General features: G+C 36.8%; 1 protein-coding gene across 1 annotated transcript in view; it reads right to left on the bottom strand.

Annotated features, from left to right (window-relative positions):
* The window catches only part of LOC124596818 (piwi-like protein Siwi), a 267,140-nt gene extending 248,273 nt beyond the window's left edge, over positions 1-18,867 (bottom strand). Inside the window, exons 1-3 of the mRNA XM_047135901.1 lie at positions 18,783-18,867; positions 9,191-9,402; positions 2,123-2,275 (exon numbers count right to left, since the gene is read on the bottom strand). Of these exons, the coding sequence (XP_046991857.1) occupies positions 2,123-2,275; positions 9,191-9,402; positions 18,783-18,867 (450 nt within the window). The remainder of the gene's footprint in view (positions 1-2,122; positions 2,276-9,190; positions 9,403-18,782) is intronic.
* Positions 18,868-20,678: the final 1,811 nt, after the last annotated feature.

Here is a 20,678-nt window from a genome sequence, read left to right as displayed (position 1 = left end):
CTGAATGGAAGCCTTAGATCCACTTAGCGATTTTATAATGTCATTAGTAAACCTCAAAGTTATTATTTCTTCTCCTTGAACAATAATTCCCTTTCCAAATTTCTCCATGGTTCCCTTTGTTGCTTGCTAAACATAGACATCAAATAACATAGGGAAGAGGCTATAGCCCAGTCTGACTCTTTTCTCAACTACACGTTAGTTTCCCTTTCTTGTCCTTTGACTCTTAACTGCAGTCTGGTTTCTGTGTAAGTTGTAGCTTAGTTTTTTTCTCTCTGTATATTATCCCCACTACTTTCAGAATTTCATAGAGTGTATTGCAGTCAACACTGTCCAAAGCTTTCTTTAAATCTGCAAATGCTAAAATATGTTGGTTTACCTTTCTTTAACCCATCTTCTAAGATAAGTTGTAGACTCAGTATTATGAAGATTCAGGACAATCAATGACACATGGTACATCTACATGAATAAAAATATATAACAAAAATAATCAGTTTTTAACCATTTTTTGAGTCTTTTCTTCTCATCCTGTTTGGTAAGTCTCCCCTGACCTGGGGTTCTGGGTGACTTTTCTGAACTTTGCATTTTTCCCAAACTTTTCCAGTCCTTTTCCTTTACCCTTCTTCCTTCCTCATCACCCCTTCTTCCAGAAGAAAGAGCTACTGGCTTCAAAAGCTTGCATAAGTAAAACTTTTTTTTATGTGTGTGTTCTCCTGCCACCACTTGATGAATAGAAAGTGAATAAAAATATAAATGTTTGTTTGCACAAAATCGTAAATTCCAAAAGATCTTCACCAACTGCTTTGAAATTTTAATGCATTGTTGCATTTGAATAAATGTATGTTTTTATATCACAATTTTACCACCATATGGTATGGCGATCAAGTACAAAAAACAAGGGCGTATTCGAATGCAACGTGATGTTAAAATTTCAAAGGAACTTGTGAACAACTTTCAGATATAGAATATTTTAAACAAACGAGCATGAGATTTTTGCTAACAACATATCTACTTTATTTTGATTTGAAGAAAACAGATTATCAACAGCAATAATTTTATTAATTATTTTATTTATCTACCAGTTTTTGGCCTCTCTGGCACCATTTTCTGGTCCCTGTACACAAAAGTAGGTACATCATCCAGGGTCAGTATATCCAACTAGTTTCTGTAGACTTCTAAAAACGTCTCAGTCAATGTAGTGGACCCTTCACACCTCTAACACCTGAATGATTTACCTAATTTTGTGTACAGGGTCCTGAATATTGTGCTAATGAGGCACTGAAACTGGTAGGTAAATAAAATTACGCCTGTTGGTAGCAATTTTCTTCAAGTTTTCAACCAGCTGCAGTGCTGCTCCATTTACATGGAGTTACAGTATCTCCTTTATGTATTGTATACACCTACATTTATGTAACACATCCAGTATATACATAAAGACAAGCATGTATTTGTACACAACATAGTGCCAAAATTTCAAAGTAATTGGTGAACTTTCAAATATTTATGATTTTGAATATGCGAACATTTACATCTATATAAATAAAAATGTAAATGTATGTTTGTTCAAATACTTAAACCTACGTACATTCATCAATTGCTTTGTTAAGTTTTACACAACAATGCATTCAAACATGTGCGTTTTTAAATATGTACATGGGCACCGTATGGTATATATCCTTCTGATTTCTGATGATTACCACCTGTGGCAGAAGTGTAAGTAGGGTAAGTGTGCATCTACAGTGGAACAAGTACCTTCTATTCCTGTTCCTCCAGCCACCAATTTCACTGATCCGTATTTTAATACAAAGTTATGAACTACTCAATCCATTGCACCAAAAGGTCATATAAAATGCTAGAGATTTGTTTAGCCTTGCAAATGGCTCTGCAGTGAGAACAAACATACTGCTTTCTGGGCAGAAAACAATAGGGGAGTTGCGTTTGGCTCATCACTGGTGTACTCATTTATAAAGAAATGTATGGTGTTACGCATCTCATGCATTAGCCTTGTTATTAAATAAATTCTTTATGCTATTTGGAACTGAATCTGCAGGTACATTCAATAACTTAAACAAACAAACAGAACTAGATTAACTATGCATACAATGTTTTTTGTGTAATACATTACCAACTGTAGATTCAATCCTTGCAGGCACCGGCGCACCAAGATATTGAAAACCTGGAGATACTGTGGATCTCCAGTAGATAATACACCAACAAGCCTAACTGTTATTCTCATTTTAGTACCATCAGTTTCTCTCGTGGAATATAATTCCAAGATCTAAAAAGCAGCAAGGGTAATTAATGAAAAATTTATGATATGAACAGGCATGTGTACTGAACATAAATGTAGTAATTATTCTACTAGCACTTTCTTGTGGTAACAATGGTTCAACCATAATTTACTCCCCTGTTACTATACTTTCAGTCTACTATGAATCTACAAGAACAATTCCCTATTTAACCCTAGCAATACCAAAGCATATTCAGTAACGAGTATTTCGAGGAGGGGGCAGGGGGTAATTCATGCTCACCCTCAAAAAATAACAACTTTGTTGACTTTAGGTCAGTAGTGGGACTGAAAGCCATACAAATAACTTACTTGCATCAGAAATATTTATCTTCTTATTGTCACTTAGCATTTTATGTCCTCTCTACTTTGGACACTATCAGTTATTTTACTGCCCAAATAGCAAAACTACTCCACTACTATAAGTGTCTCATTTTCTAATCTAATTCCTCAGCATTGCATGATTTAATTTGACCACATTCCATTATCCTTGTTTCATTTTTGCTGAAATTCATGTTATAATCTTATCCCAAGAACCTATCCATTCCATTCAACGGGTCTTCCAAGTCCTTCCCTAATTACAATGTCATTAGCAAACCTCCACTTCTTTCCAAATTTCTTCTTGGATTCCTAATATCTTGTATCTTTGTGGTCATTACATGAAACGTATGTTGGCAGCAGTAGAATCGCTCTGCAATCAGCTTCAAATGCAAGTTCTCTAAATTCTCTCATTACTGTTCCTCAAAAAGAATGCCACCTTTCTTCCAGGGATTCCCATTTGAGTTCCTGAAGTATTGTATCTTGCATGTTGTTTGAACCTGCCAGTAACAAATCTAGCAGCCTGCCTCTGAAATACTTCAACAACTTCCTTTAATACGATGTGGTGCACATCTCAAATACTTGATTGGTATTCCAGGATAGCTTGCACTAGTGCCTTATATGCAATCTCCTTTACAGATGAAATTCTCTTTCCTAAAATCCACCCAATAAACTGGGGTTAACAATTTGCTTTCCATACCAAACTCCTCACATGCTCATTCCATTTCATATCGCTTTGTAATGTTCTGCCCAGATATTTAAATGAGGTGACTGCATTCAAACATTATGGGTTTGTTTTTCCTATTCATTAATAGTAAGTTACATTTTTCTACATTTAGAGCTAGCTGCCATTCATCACAGCAAGTAGAAATTTATTATTTAACAATGAAATTTGCCAAACAGCGATGCAATTGAAATCTTATTTTATTTTATTTTCGCTACCAGTTTTGGCAATTCATTAAGCCATCTTTACTGCCAAATGTGGTAGCGAAAATAAAATAAAGTAACATCTCAAATGCACGCCTGTTTGGCAAATTTCATTGTTAAATATTTGATCAGATGCTGTCCAGTGTCCACAATGGATTCACAAAAACTAGAAATTTTGTCTAAGTCATCTTGTATCCTCCTACCTTTACTCAAACTTTGACACCTTCCTGTACACCAAAGCATCATAAGCAAACAACCACAGACTGCCATCTACCCTCTGCCAAATCATATATGTATATAGAAAATAATAATGGTTCCGTGTCACTTTCCTGGGGTGCTCCTGAAGATAACATTGTCACTGACGAACACTCTCTGTTGAGGAATCCAGTCTCCTGCATTTAATCTTATGCCATATACTCCTAATATTTCTACCAAAGTTTTGTGGTCTACACAGTCAAATACCTTTGTTAGATCCATAAATACTCGTACTAATTTATTTAGAGTACAAGTTTGTTATGACATTTTCGATGAGATCTATTATTTCATCTATGGTGCATTTATCTTTCTAGAAGCCAAACTGATTCTTGTTGATTATTTCATATTTCATCAGAAAAGCAACGAGTCTCTGTGCATAAGCTCGTTCAAATATTTTTTATATGACTGGTAAAAGAGCTATAGGCCTATAATTTACTGGATTGTATTCATTACCCTTTTTATGTATTGGTTTTATCAGTGCTGTCTTTAAGCACTTTGGAAAAGTTCCTTCCAGGAATGATGAATTAATTAGTTGTGTAAGAGGTTTCTTGAGTTACTGCATACAGTGTTTAATTTCTATACTTGACATTGTGTCAATTCCACATAACTTTGTTTATGTTAGGTATTTTATTATCTTTAGTGTTCCTTCTTCTGTCACTTTGGAAAAGTGCCATTGTTTTCCTAGGGGATTAATAAATGTTTTCCAGGTGTTATTGTGTTTTTTTATTATTTATTGTTTCTTTTAGTTTTTGGCATATTGTGGCAAAATAGGCATTGAAGAGATTTACGATTTTATTCTGTTCAGTTATAGTTTTTCTGCTGATCATGAACTGTACTTTGCTGTGTTCCTGTGAGTTGGAGCGTTTGTGATTTGTATTTATAATAGACCAACAAGCCTTGCTTTTATTATCAGCACTATTTATGTACTTTTTTTGATTCTAGTCGTTTAGCTGCTTGCAGTACTTAAGCATACTTTCTTTTATATTTTCTGTAGTATTCCTTAAAGTTTTCATCAATGCTAGTTTTATATATTCTGTGCATCATTTTTATCTTGTTCCTAGAGACCAAAAAGCCTTTTGTTATCCATTTTTTTGTTTTTATTTGCGTTTTTGGCTTTAGTTTTTATTACTGGGCATGTAATATTGAGATGGTAGAATAGTGTGTCAATAAAATGAGTCACTTTATAATCCACTGACAGAGTCTTTTTCCAGCATTCCCATCCTTCTTTTTCAACTTTTATACTAAGGGCTGTTAAGTTTTGTTCATTTAAGCTTCTTTTCCCCCACATTTTTTCTGTGTTTTCATTTGTGGTGATATCATGTAGGCATATTTTTATTGCATCATTGTCTGACAGGGCCGTTTCTATAACTTCACTTTTGCACTGAAAGTCCCTGAAATTTGTGAAGATGTGATCTATTTGAGTACTGGAATTTGCAGTTATACGTGTTGGAGTAGTTATTGCATTGTATAAGCCATATGTTTTCATTGTGTTTAGGAGCTCCATACTGTCATTGATGTCTTGCAATGTGTTTGCACAGTTCTTGCTCAGGATGATATGTAAGAGCTCTCCTATGTTTTCAATGAACCTTTCTATGCACCCATTTGGCAGTCTGTAGATGTTTAAGATGTACAGTGAGGAACTACATAAAACTATTTTTTGGCCTGGTACTTTGACTACATTTTCAGTGTTATATTAGTTTTACATAAGTCAAGACTGCTTATGTGATTACTGTTTACATTGTTATGGGTTAGTATAGCAGCTCCACCACCCTTACTATTCCTGCTGCATGAACTAGCTGTTACACTGTAATTTGCAACAGTAAGATTTAGAATTTCATGCTCATTTAGTTGTGTATTGTATATTGTGGTGCATTATTTTTATAACTGAATATCCTGATTATATGTTTGTTTTTGTCCTATATTCTTTTTTGTTATCGCTGTTTTTTGTGGATATCAGATTTCCTGATTTTTCACCCCCACTATACAATGTTAATTTCCCTTGTTTCTAATGATTTTACAAACATCTGCATACATTCTGCTGAGTGTTACCGAACCTAATCTATTTAAATATGTGCCATCCTTTCCCAGACAATTTTCACACAGGAATTTGTTTGGGTCTATGAAGATAGCACCAAGACAATTACACTTTTGTTTCATGGCGCTGTTTATTTTGGATATGTATTTGTCACTCACTGACCTCCTTTTTATGATTCTGCTAAGTATGAGCCTGGATCCTTCATAAAGACGTCTTGCTGCACGAATCATGTTTCTTGTTTCATTCACTAATTCATCTTCACTGCTGCTTTTAAGTGAGTTTGTTCCAACATGCATAAAAATACCTTTGTAATTTCGTTTGTGTTGCATGTCCTGTTCTGTAGCCATTTGTTTTGCAATATTTTTGAAATGTTTGCCAAGTTATTGCACTCTAATCCCTGGTCGCACGTTGATTTCACAGTTGAGGATATGTTATTGTTTTTTGAGTTCGTATATTCAAGTGTAATTTTGCTGTCTCCTATTTGTTTTTAGTGGTTTTCAATCTCACGGCACTGCCTTACTTGTATTAGTGTATAATTTTCTTTCCTTGCCTCAAATAGTTCAGTTTTTACAGTGTCAATGTCGTCTTGTACCCTCTTTATAGTTTCATTTCTGAGGCTTATGATTCTATTTGATGGATTTCACACATGCAGAGCTGCTTTTCACATATTAACCTATTATTTTCTTTCTTTATGTGCATATTTTCTGTTTTTAACGGCTCAATAGCCTCTTGTAGCAATTTTATAACTTCATTTTTTGAGTCTACTGTATTTAAAAGTTTGGCTGTTTCAGCACGTAAACAAACTTGGCATGTCCACGAAATATCATCACTGATGAACTTCAGGTTTACCTTCACACACTTTTCGTGTAGCCAGTAGTTGCATTTTATACACAATATACCTTTCATCACCCGCTTTTTGCTGTTTGTTTTTTGCGTTTCCGGCAAGAGCAAAATGTCACTCACTTCCCTAATGACGCCATATTGACTGAACTTCGAACTATACATTTCACTTTTTACATTGTCTAACCTACCTACCAAATTAAGGGATCTAATATTCAACACTATGACCTGTAGAATGCCAGCCTCTTGAACAGTCCCTGCCAGTATTCTGAATGGCATCGTCTTTTAGCTCTGGAATATTTTATTCGAGAAGGTGCTACCATTATTAAACCATACACTAGAGCTGCATGTCCTTCAGAAATATGATAGCTGCAGTTTCCTCTCACTTTCAGGCAACTGCAGTATCAGCACAGTAAGACCATGTTGGCTGATGTTACCAGTCAATCATCCAGACTGTTGCCCCTGCAAGAACTGAAAAGGCTGCAGCCCCTCTTCAGGAACAGCAGGTTAGTCCACAGATACCTCTACATTGCGGTTGCACCAACGGCATAGCTGCCTGTATCACTGACTACCAAAGGCACCCATACCTTGTCAAAGACCATGGTCCATTTCTATTAGAATTGGCATTAAAACTTTACTGATTTTGTCCATACCAGCATTCATAATATAAATTTCAATAACTATTCTTTTGTCACATATGCATCTTCAGGGTTATACATCTCTCTCTCTCTCTCTCTCTCTCTCTCTCTCTCTCTCTCTCTCTCTCTCCCATAATCCGTACAGCTGGCTGAAAATGACTTACAAGTTCGTGGTGCCCTCCATAGGTAATGCTGGAATTCAATATGGTGTTGGTTCACCCTTAGCCATGGTGACAGCTTCCACTCTCGCAGGCATATGTTCAATCAGATGCTGGAAGGTTTCTTGGGGAATGGCAGCCCATTCTTCATGGAGCCCTGCACTGAGGAGACGTATAGGTATCGGTCAGTGAGGCTTGGCATGAAGTTTGCATTCCAAAACATCCCAAATGTCTTCTATAGGATTCAGGTCAGGGCTCTGTGCAGGCCAGTCCATTACAGGGAAGTTACTGTCGTGTAACCACTCCGCCACAGGCTGTGCATTATGAACAGTGCTCGATCATGTTGAAAGATGCAATCGCCATCCCTGAATTGATCTTCAATAGTGGGAAGCAAGGCGGTGCTTAAAACATCAATGTAGACCTGTGCTGTGATAGTACCAGGCGAAACAAAGGGTTCACGTTCCCTCCATGAGAAACACGACCACACCATTACACAACCGCCTCCGAATTTTAGTGTTGGCACTACACACGCTGGCACACGAGGTTCATCGGGCATTCGCCATACCCACACTCTGTAATTGAATCGCCACATTGTGAACCATGATTTGTCACTCCACACAATGTTTTTCAACTGTTCAGTCGTCCAATGTTTATGCTCCTTACACCAAGCAAGGCGTCGTTTGGTATTTGCCGGCGTCATGTGTGGCTTATGAGCAGCCACTTGACCATGAAATCCAAGTTTTCTCACCTCCCACCTAACTGTCATAGTACTTGCAGTGGATCCTGATGCAGTTTGGAATTCCTGTGTGATGATCTGGATAGATGTGTGCTTATTACACATTAAAGCCCTGTTCAACTGTTGGCAGTCTGCGTCAGTCAACAGACGAAGTCGGCCTCTACGCTTTTGTGCTGTGTATGTCCCTTCATGTTTCCACTTCACTATCACATCAGAAACAATGGATCTAGGGATGTTTAGGAGTGTGGAAATCTGGTGTACAGACGTATGAAACAAGTGACTCCCAACCATCTGACCACGAGTTCCCAGGAGTGCCCCATTCTGCTCTCTAATGACTACTGAGGTCGCTGATATGTGGCAGTAGGTGGCAGCACAATACATCTAACGTGAAAAACGTACGTTTGTGTGTGTGCGTGTTCTGATATCAGAACAAAGGATACACTTCAGAAACATCTAGTATCAAACATTTTTTACCTTAAAAATAAGACAAGAACAAAGGATACACTTCAGAAACATCTAGTATCAAACATTTTTTACCTTAAAAATAAGACACTTCAGAAACATCTAGTATCAAACATTTTTTACCTTAAAAATAAGACAATGTACAATAAATGCAAATTTTAAATATCAAAAAGTATGTCAAGCAGAAACTCTGATACAAAATACATAATTTATGTAGAACCTCCAATAGTATGTTCCAGCATGCTCCATCGGAACATAATGAAATGACTGTTGTGAAGCCAACTATCCCAATATTGATAACCAATTTAATACCTTCAGTAGGCACATTAGACATCTGAAAAATAAGGGATAGGTCACTAACTAAACCTCGCACAATCCACCCCTTTCCAACTGGAGAGCCACAAAGAGTTTTTCAGTAAGAGGAAACATGTTTTGGAAGCAAAAATCATAGAGATCTCAAACATGTTTACATATGGAATACACAGTATCTTCTTGTGATATTGAAGTTAATTAGTATATAATTCATGCCTAACTCACATCTTTATCTAGCTTCTTTGCTGTGAACATTACACTTCCATCAAAAATGTATCCTCCCAAAGCTTCCTTATGGATTTTCAACAACTGTATTTTTGCAGCTGTAGTTTCCTCTTCTGGTGCAAAGTCAACACGGTATTGGTACAACATAAAGTCTGTTATTGACGTCAGTTTGAAGTAATTTGTATTCATCCGGATTGTGGTTCCAGACTTTCCTAGAAAATGGAGACATATTTTTGGTTGGGTGAGACTTTACTTAAATCTTTGCTTCCATGGTCATACAAGTAAAAATAGTAACTTGCAGTGACATATGCCTAGAAATAATAACTGAGAAAGCTATGAGGCATGTCCAGAAAATAACAGAATTGAGTCTCTGATGCCCAAACGGATATTGTTGGCAGCACTGAATTCAACGACAAGGTGATGTCAGTAGAAGGCACGCTCATTTCTCTGAGTTCAGTGCTGTGCTGAATTGAATGTGTCTATTCTGAAGCCCACAAGCTGCGACATGAGGAGCATAATCCAGTTTCTTCTTGGAAACGGAAATGTGCTGTTTGAGATTTTCAGTGAAATTAATCTTGTTTGTGGGGATGGTGTGATGAATGATACTAATGAGATTACAGATGGCAGAAAGGATGTTCATGATGAAGAAGCTGGCATTCCCCAATTGTGGCTGATGAGATGGTGAACAAGATCGATAAAAAAATGATTCATTGTGATCACCAATTGACTCTGGATGAGATGAACACAATGTTTCCAGAAATCTTGAAATCTCTTCTGCATGAAATCATTACTCAAACACTTAGTTTTCGAAAACTGTGTGTGAGATGGGAACCAAAACAGTTCACATATCAACACAAAGTCAACAGAATGACATCTTCATGGGAGTTTCTTGACTTCTTCAAACTAAGACAAAGAATTCCTTGATTCTGCTGTGAATGGTGATATGTGGCCTACTACACCCCTGGAATGGAAACACAATCATCAGTGAAAAAATTCAAAACTTTGGGTCCATTAAGTGTTACTTCTCATAGAATTTTTGCACCAACAAGAAATGATTAATGCTGCACAGTGCTGTAAAATCCTACAAACACAACAGAGTGTGATATAGAACAAAAAAAGCAGTTAAGTTAATGAAGTAAATGTGCTTGTTGCATGATAATCCACATCCCCACACAGCCAATGCCATAAGGCAACTCTTGGGTTCATACTGTTGGGACATCATCAACCACAGCCCTGATCTGTCACCTTCATATTTTCACCACTATGAGTTTGTATGCAGGTGTAAAAGAGGGTTTCCTACCGATGACAATGTTCAGTGGTTCTGAGAGTGGTTGAAGTAGGTATCAGAAAACTCATACCTCAGCTCCACAAATGCAATGAGATAGATGGTGACTACACTGGAAAATGAAGTTTGAAGTACATCTGTGAAACTGTATATTTTTCATAAATATAGTGCATTTTCGTACAATTCTGGACATGCCTCCTTTTACAAAAAATTCCTTGTTCTTTACATTAAATAATTGTTATCTAACAGAAACTGTAGCACTGTTTACCAAAGGTTGATGATTAGTATCACTTCTCAAAATATATACCTGATATCAAACATTAAGAAACATATTGCAATGATAAAACTGCATGGAGACTGCCCGCCATATTGTACAGTACAGGTCAATCCATTTCAAATCATCCAGGCAATGTTGCTCTCAATATTTTTTATTTTCCTGACAGTCACAAAACATTGTTTTGGTTCTAAACATCCATTGAACAGCTGTAGCACACTTGTTTTTGTCGAACTCCAACACACAGAAAGCTCGCTCACCACCTGAACTCACCTTGTTTTGTGACTAGTGAGGACTATCGGCAAATTACCAAACTACGCTGTGGTGGTATACACAAAAAAAAAAAAAAAAAGCTTTCAGGGTTTCTCTTCAACATGACATTTGTATGATATCTGTACAATGTTTGGTTCTTGTGAAATACATAATTGAAAGTGTTCCCAGACTTTATATACACACTGTATTTAGATTTAAAATTTTAGTTGTAACCACTTGCCAGCTGCAATTCCCGTTACAGAGTTAAACATGATGTTTCATTGCACAGTTTACCAGTTATGTTGTGTGTTCTACAAGACACTGTTGTGAGTTTCAGTGGAGTCACTTTTCATACTATTTTCTTTGCAGGCATCCAAGCAAAGTTGAAAGGCAGTTTTTGGTTCCGAAGGGTGAAAAAAAGGTACCAAAACATCACTGTTGTGTCAGAGCATATCCGTGGACAAGAACAAAAAATTCCCTGATATTTCCTGGATTTTCCAGTTAAAAACACACTTTTTCCCATGGGAAAATACACTTCTTCCAAGGTGAAAAATACACCTTTTCCATGATAAGTGACACTATACTTTCCCTTGGAGCCCTAAAAATTTCAATCCTTTGAGTGGTAAAGGTTTTATACATTACCGTGAAACTTCGGAAAACGAAAAACCTTGGCAAAAAGTTTTAGAAAGATCTGATGCGCAGCAACATTTACGATGCATACATTTTTTATTTGTATTATGAAAGTAGAGATCTGAAACAGCACATTAGTTTCTGAAGCATTGAAATCGGGAGTGAAATGTGCTTTTGTAAGACAGTCACAGCTCATGTCACATGATCTCTCCAGCCAATGACAGCAGATACTCAGAGCATCCGACGTGATGTAGTCCGCCAACAGTAACATCACTGCTAAGTAGTGTGAACACACAAACCGAAAAAGTTAATGGTTTAAATTAAACGAACATAGTGTAGCTACAAGATAAGTTATGCTTTCACGTATAATATTGGTCTTTTTTGTGTGTGTTACACTTTAAGATACATTACACAAAATTACCAGTAAAATTTTAAATAAAGACAATGTCTGGTCTTCTGGGCTTGAAATTATTTTAAGAGGCTAGTCCTCAATGTGTTAAGTATTAAATGAGAGTTAAATGCTCTGTGATTTAAGAAATTAATTGCACATTCGCAGATGTAACATAATTCATCTTCCATAAAAGGAAACTTACTTTGAAACTAACACTTTTCAAATCGCCATTCACGATATTTTCCCATGACCTGTTAGAAATAGCTTCATTTCACAAGTTACCAGAGAGAACCAAAAAACAGGCGTTACGGCGTGTGGGCAGCTACGATGACGTAGGAAGCCCATATGTTCATACATATATAGCATTAGAGATCTTACATGATGTCATAAAAGAAGTAGGATACTCCCAGAGCATTAGAATTCCTAAACCATACTAAAACGCATAATTCAGCTGAAAGTGCAAATTCGTATGTCCAGATTCACAATGAAGTAGACCCCATCCTGATATTAAGCTTTTCAGCGTGGTTTTCAGGATGAAGCATAATGCCATACATACCAGAAGTTGAAAATCTGCACTTGAAATTCAGTGACACATTGAAACTAGCCAATAATGCAAAATGAAACACTGTTTCTAATAAACTGACTGCCTCTGGGGAAGAGATTAATGAAAGCCACATTTATTTAGCAACTGGACAAAAATAGCCCCCACTGTTTTGCAAAGCGACTGACTGCCAAAAACATGGAAGTAAAATAAAATCAGAAAACTGAAACTAATAACATATGTTAGCCTTCCATAATTATGTGAATGTATTTTAATTCACTTGATAGCTCTCAACCACAGAAATCCATTTCATTTTCATTTGATGTGAGAAGTGTAAACAAAGCGGAAACAGCTAAATCACTAAACGTAAACACAGCTTACATGGAGACTAACCCCTCCCCACTAGAACCCAGACTGCTATGGACATGCACAAATCTGGCAGCTTGGACGCACCAAAAAAATATTCCTGGGTAGCATCTAGCTGCTTGTTGCTACTGCTGATACAGTAAACAGCCACACTTCAAGTAGCTGGAAGCGGGAGAAGGTACTGCCCATACGCAACTCAACTGTGCACGTGCGTGAGCCTGTGGCCAACTGCTCAAATGAACTTAATGTCAACAGTTGTAACGTCATGCTCATTGACAGCAGTTTATTGGTTTGAAGTATTCCATAGTCTTTGTCCTAAAGCCTTGACACATATTGCAGTTTATTAGCTCTAACCAGTCAAAAGTATAAAAGTTTAACTGAAGACTAAAACAATGAAAAATTCCCAGAATTCCAAAAAATTCCCAAGTTTTCCCTGGTTTTCTCCTGGATGAAAAAATTTCCAGGTTTTTCCCGGTTGTCCCAGAGCATTTGCACCCTGTATGTTCACTTTTGTCTTCCATTTTTCCAAGCTACCACTTCTCATCTTACAAACAACTAAGTCATTATTTATGAAATATGATGTTTGTAAAAACTATTGAGGTCTGATGATCATCGAAGTTTGAGGCTTTGCAAGTAACAATACATCTTATTTGGTTTTCAGTTATGAGGACATATCTGTGATGGCTTGTTCTCATTTTGTTGTTCTGCCTATCCCATCACAAGAATTTGTTCCATGTGATGAGGCAAAGAAATTCCTCTCTGCTAGTAAACCAGTCATTTTTATGTTGTCAAACAGTAATGAAGTGTTCCTTATTTTTGTACTGGCTGCTTGCACCATTGCTAAAGTTAATGACCATTTCAACATTATGTATGATATTCTTAATTTCCCTAATGAGATGATGTTGAAACGTATACACAGTTGTGGTATTGTGATCAAGGTGGTTACTAATTATATAAATAGATTTGCAACATAATTTGTCTTCTTTTTTAAAGCAGATGACAAATGGATGCCATGCGTTTGTGCATTAGTCCAATGAAAACTTTGAATTTCATCCTATACTGTAACTGTATAGTTTTCTGCAAAATCACCAGTCACTACGCACTGGGTTTCTTTCAGGTTTTCATTTGTTTCCTTGAAATCTGGGCCTTAAGCTTTTGAGATAAAGTAATGGGATGCTAAAAGCACCAGCTTATCAACAAGAGAATGTAAAAATTCATCACTGGGCATTACCTGTGCAATAAGCTCAGCTTTGTTTGAAAATTACTTTGTCAGGCAAGATACCAAGTTCCTTTTTTAAGACGTCTTCACAGGTGTCAAGCACACATATTTTAATATTAATGTCACATACCATGAAAGCTATCAGGTCTTTATAATTTGCATTAAGCTTTGCTCCTTCCATCATAAGCTTTGTGTTTTTATGATGCTTACAAACGCATACATTATAGTTCCGATGAACCCAGAAGAACACACCACTTTGGTGATAGAATGCAAAACATAGAGTGGCCAATTTTGTGATCTGGATATTTCTGTTTATAGAGGCTGTAGAGATCATTCAGCGAGAGAAGAATTAACCTTTTCTGCTTCTGCACCTTAACATTGTTAACTACAGTTGAAAAACACTTTCTTACCAGGACATAAACTATTTTCATCATCCTCATAGAAGTCTTTAACACAATAACAACTTCATTTACTTTGCTGGCATCTTGATGTGGTAAGGTACCTTGAGCCTTTACTAGCTGCCTAGTTAACTTCACCATGTATTCAGATGCTTCAAATTCCTCAATAATTTTTTTCTTAGGCCATGATCTTGGCAAGAGGTTAATTATCTTAATTTCATGATCTTTACAAGAAATTTTGACTTTTTTTCATTATTTGGTAATAAGATATCATATTCACTTTGCACTTTTTCTATAATATTTTGATTCTGAGATTCTAAGTAATTATGGAAACATTCTTGCAATTTTTGCTTGACTGCACTTGTGATTTTATCAGTTTCTCTTTGTCGGTGTTCTGTGTTAAGCTTCATTATTTTACACAAAGGAGATAATTCCAGAGTTTTACAAATGGATTCTCCTTGATGCAACACATTATTCTCAACACATTCAAAAGGCCCAGAAAGAAATTCACGGTCATTTTTGACACTATTTGCTGCTTCTTCGATTGGTTTTTCTACAACCATTCTTGATGCACATGTTAGACATATTGCTTGTCCAGGAATTAACTTAATATTCACATTTTTACTCTTAGAAAGATGTTCAATCACTATTTTATGCAAACCATTTTTAACTTTTTTCTTAGTACCAAATGGGTCACAACATTATTTCCCAAAAATGTGGTTGCATTTGTCTAAATATTTATCTTTGTGTTAATGGCAAATATTGGTAATTTCTTTTGAAATGGTTAATTTTAGCAGAAATTGTTCTTCAGCTGCAATTCTTTAGGCACTGCTTTCTGCTAATAATAATAATGGCGTGTGACGAGGGCCTACCGTCGGGTAGTCCGCTCGCCTGGTGCAAGTCTTTCGATCTGACGCCACTTCGGTGACTTGCGCGTCAATACTGCTTTCTGCTTTCTTGTAGGGTTGTTCATGGCAATGTTCACTTATTAGTTCACCTACAAAACAGCTCATACTGAATACTTGAACAATCTGTTATTCCTGAAAATAGTTACAAATGGGAGAGTTAAAGTCTACACTGGCAAAACTCTCATTGACTTTGGTGCCTGCAAAGAAAATAGTATGAAAAATGACTCCATTGGAACTCACAACAGTGCCTGGTAGAACACACACCATAACTGATAAACTATGCAATGAAATATCATCTTTGTTTAACTCTCTAATGGAAATTGCAGCTGGCAAGTAGTTACAACTAAAATTTTAAATCTCAATACATAGAGAAACATTAATGTGTGTAATCTGTACGCAAGTGTAGTACAACAAATGTCAGTAAGTTAAGAATTACAACTCGTACTTGCTCTTGTCACTACCTACTGTTATTTAGAAGTAGAAATATTTGATCATTTATTGCAATGATTAAAACATTATTCAACCAATGTCAATTGTAATAATTTCAAGCCTTTGTTAATGTGGCACTGAACAAGCATGTAGAAGTGTTGCATTTTTACCGAAGTTCACTGCTCTATTACTCTCACTGTAGTTGAGTTTGTCATACATTTCTGTGAGATATTCGTATGAGTATAAAAAAATTCTCTAAAATGCTCACTTGTTTTCATTCAGTCCCTTTTTAGATATTGACATGCGAAAATTGGCTTTAAAAGGCTTTTGGCCATTTTTTAAAAGCTCTAGGAAAAACAGGAGTACATTCTCAGGACTAAAACTTATACTACATATAGTTATGTAAATACTCAACACAGAATTAACATATTATTACTGAGTCTCTCTTCCTTCATCAAAAGTAATGATTGATAATTTTTTTCCCAGTCTTTGCAGAAATAGTTTGACTGAGTGTCTTGCAGGATATAAAATTTTAAAAAAAGTGTAAGCCTGTAGTTCATGTTGAACACAGTGGTTTTTTGCTCAAGCAGTCCACAGGTGTACTGCCGGTCCATAGTTTCCAACGGGCACAATATTTCAGCGATCAGACATGTCTCCATCGTCAGGTGTGCTGATGAACTGAGCTCCTGAAGTTGGGCTCAGTTCGTCAGCGCACCTGACAATGGCGACATGCCTGATCGCTGAAATATTGTGCCTGTTGGACATTATGGACCGGCAGTACACCCGTGGTCTGTTTGAGCAAGAAATACGCCGGGAGAAAATGAAGAGCTCAGTTCATCAGCGCACCTGATGATGGCAACATGTCTGATTGCCGAAATATTGTGCCTGTTGGACACTGTGGACTGGCAGTACACTCATGGACTGTTCGAACAAGAAATACCCTGGGAGAAACTGAACAATCACACAGAGGTTTTTGAATTATTTTGTTATCTTTTAAAATAACTTGGCAACTTCCTGCAAAACTATGTTTTCCATTAAACCTGGCCCAATCACCAATTTAAAAATGGCTGCCAGGAAAAAACTATGGCTTACAAAAATTTTTCTTACTGTGTTTTGTGACTGTCTACCTATAGGGAACTCATGATACAAAAAAATAGTGAAAAAAAAAATGTTAAGCAACAAATTTGATTTATATTGTGTGATCTGAAATGGACTGACCCACACCTTAAAGCAAACAAGAAACTACATTCTTATGAAATTAATTTTTAACAGTAAAATCAAGCAGTAGGTGTGAGGGTTAACATATTAAAAGCAATTACCCTTTTTACTAGACAACCATTCCGGTCTTGTTATTATGCTGTCCTCCACAACTCGTGTTTGCCTTTGAACATTCCGTTTGGGAGCTGCTTGTGCTTTCTGGACTGGAACTGGGACTGGAACTACAAAAGTGGAGAAGTCTTTAAGATGCCAATGCCTGACATAAGGTTAAAATTACTTTCTTCAGAAAATCAAGAATAAAATTAAATTACAACTTTTTCAGAGTAGCAGCTTCTCTAGGTTTCAAGCAAGATTTTCAGTGTCAGCCTTTTCCATTTAAACAGAGTATATAATTTAACATAAAGAAATGATAATGGTATGGAGAGGGAGCATTACAGGGTGAAGGATTTGAGGGATTGGGGGGGATGGAGGAGGACATAATGAAATGAGAAGGAAAAACTATTTACAACAGGTAAGATAGTATTTCAACAGAGACCAGCTGAGTAACAAGTTACTGAACACAAGCTGAAGGTCAAGTTTCTTACATGAAGGAAATTGAACTACTTCATAAATCACATACAAATATCCTTGCTTATTCTTCATCAATAAATATATTTTTAGTGGTGGTGGTGGTGGTGTGGGAGGGACATTGAGCATTAGCGAAATCAAGCAGAAGGTTATTAGCACCCGTTAAAATGAACTGAGATGAATGTGGTTGAAACAAAAATAAATTTTAAAGTGATCTCAAAATTTTTTAAAATTGTGGTATCATATTCAAAAAAGGAGAGTTTACGTCATGAGAGAATACTACCTGTGTGAAAATAATGCAAGTGTTGTGTAATATGGTGTGCTGATTCCGATTCTTCAATCAGAAATCTTGTATGGCATATGGAATTAAAGTTACAGCTGAAAGTGATAAGATATTAAAAGACAGTACATGGGTTATGTAGCTGCATCACTGAGCCGTGTTTAATGTACGAATGTGTGAGTGTGTGTATTCTCAGCATTACTCTGCTTTATGCATCTGTCAAAAGATACATGTACTGTAGTGAAGACAAACAAGCAGGTTTGGAAATGTTCTGACTAGTCTGTGACAAGTTCTAACTTGTCCACAATCTATGGCATGCATGCAGGTTTCAGAATGTTTTATAAAATTAGTTCACATGCAATTTCTCCTGTTTGTCAATCAGTCTGATTCAGACATGACTAGAGAATAGTTCGTGCTAGTGTGGTTCTGTGTTTTATTAATCAACAGTCCCAGTAACATGCATATAAGTTATTTCATATAAAGCGATTTGGTAATTCGGTATATTGTGATTTAGTAAACAAAAGACAAATAGGCACAGTTGTGTGATTTGTCCGGTCTTCTTTTGCCGCATTTGTGGCAAGTATACAACATCCAACCAGTGGAAGATCATGACCAGAAAGCTGCTTATAGCTTACAAACATTACTTGGGATGTGAAATGGAAGGTCAAACAAAATCCTGGGCTCCTCATCTCTGTTGCAAGTCTGTTACTCCGACCTAACCCAATGGTTAAATGGTAAGCAAAATCAAATGCAAGAATAACACGTCAAAAATCATTTCTTCAGATTGTCAGTCTGCGCTAAAGACTGTGGCGCATGGTACAGATTACCAAGTACCAATTCCTCCTTCATCCGATGCAATGAACAATGAAGAAAGTGATGCTGAGGGCAATGACAGTGATGCTGGAGCCTTGGAATACATGATCCTGACAATTACATTAAAAAGCCACATTTGATCACCAAAGCGAAACTGGACGACCTAGTTCACTATGTGTCCCTGTCGAAAGAAAAGTCTCAAGTTGGGTTCCAGACTGAAGGACTCGAACTTACTCAAGAGAGGTGCTACAGTTATGCACTTTCAAGATCACCACATGAAATTCACAGCATACTACGCTGTTGAATGTGGTGTTTGCTTTTGTCATGATGTAACAGGACCCATAAAGGAAATAGGTAACGTGTACATGGCAAAAGAGTACAGACTTCTTATTGACTCTAGCTCAAGCTGTCTCAAAGCTGCACTACTACACAATGACAACCTGAAGCCATCAATTCCTATTGCTCATGCTGTGGGAATGAACGAAACCTACAAAACAATGAACACTCTCTTGATGCTGATTAAGTACTCTGAGCATAACTGGAATATTTGCAGTGATTCGAAGGTTGCAGCCCTTCTGTTAGGAATGCAGACTGGGTACACAAAGCACATGCACTTTCATTGCCTGTGGAATAGTTGCAATGACAAGAATCACTACAAAGTAAGAAATTAGCACCCAGAAATTTACCCATAGTCAGAAAGCACAACATTCCACATGTACCTCTTGTGGATTGTAATAAGAGTTACCTACCTCTACTCCATAACAAACTGGGTCTTCTGAAACAGTTTTTTGCAGTGAAGGATAAAACAAACCATGGTTTTCAGTACCTAAAAGGAAAGTTTGGAAAGATGAAAACTGACACAAAACTGAAAGCAGGAGTCTTCATTTTGACAAGAAATGTGAAAGTTGATTCGAGATTCACATTTCAGACTCGAGCCCGCAGAACGAGAACTAGCAGCTTGGTATGCATCTGTGCTTGTTGTGCACAACTTTCTTGGGAACCACAGAGCCGACAACTATGCACAAGTTGTGGACAACTTGCTAAGAGCCTTCCAACATCTCACTGAATGTCACTAAAGATGCATTTCTTGCATTCATGTCTTACCTTCTTTCTGTCAAATACGTGAGCTGTGAGTGATGAGCATGGTGAAAAGTTTCCACCAGGAGATGTCTACCATGGAAGTAAGATATCAAGGTCACTTCAGTCCAGACATGATACAGGATTACGGTTGGTTTTTGCAGAGAGCAACAGATGTTCACAGGTGGAAAGCAAGAAGCTCTACACATTTTTAAATCAAGTCATTGTCAGTCTTAGTATAACTAAGGGTCCCTGACATTTCAGAGGTAAATAAACATTTGCAATTCACTTTTTAATAATAATACTTAATGTTTTCATCCCAAAATACACACATTAATTTCCCTAAAATATCTCACATTTGCAGTTCAGCGTATATAATAGCACCATTCTTGATAACCTTTACGCATATGTAGCTTTTTTTCCTGACATGCCAGAGCAAATTCTACTGCAGTTCTGTATTCAGCACACATGAATTATTATCAGGAACATATTTTGAACCCAGTATCAGTAAAAAAATTATTTTGTTTGTAATTCCTCCACCTAGAATTATTAATTCCTCCACTGAGCCTTACCTGAATTTTCACATGGGTCACATCCCCATTCTCAGCTTTATTGATAAAATTGCACTATAAACCTTCCAACATACACCAAGTCCAACCTGATCACTGGCAAAACTTACATTACTGAACGTAGCACCAGCTGTGAGACTAGCACTGTGCTTTACCGACTGATGTGCAAACACTACTGGTCTTCTTAAGCCAGTATGCCATCAGCAAGAATGAAGAGACATCTAAGTTAATAATATACACCATAGACATGGAAACAACAGCTGCCATCTTC

Source organism: Schistocerca americana, chromosome 1 (assembly GCF_021461395.2).
Source record: "Schistocerca americana isolate TAMUIC-IGC-003095 chromosome 1, iqSchAmer2.1, whole genome shotgun sequence".
Classification (NCBI taxonomy): Eukaryota; Metazoa; Arthropoda; class Insecta; order Orthoptera; family Acrididae; genus Schistocerca; species Schistocerca americana.
Note: the sequence above shows the minus strand (reverse complement) of the source record. Positions and strands in the feature narration are given on the sequence as shown.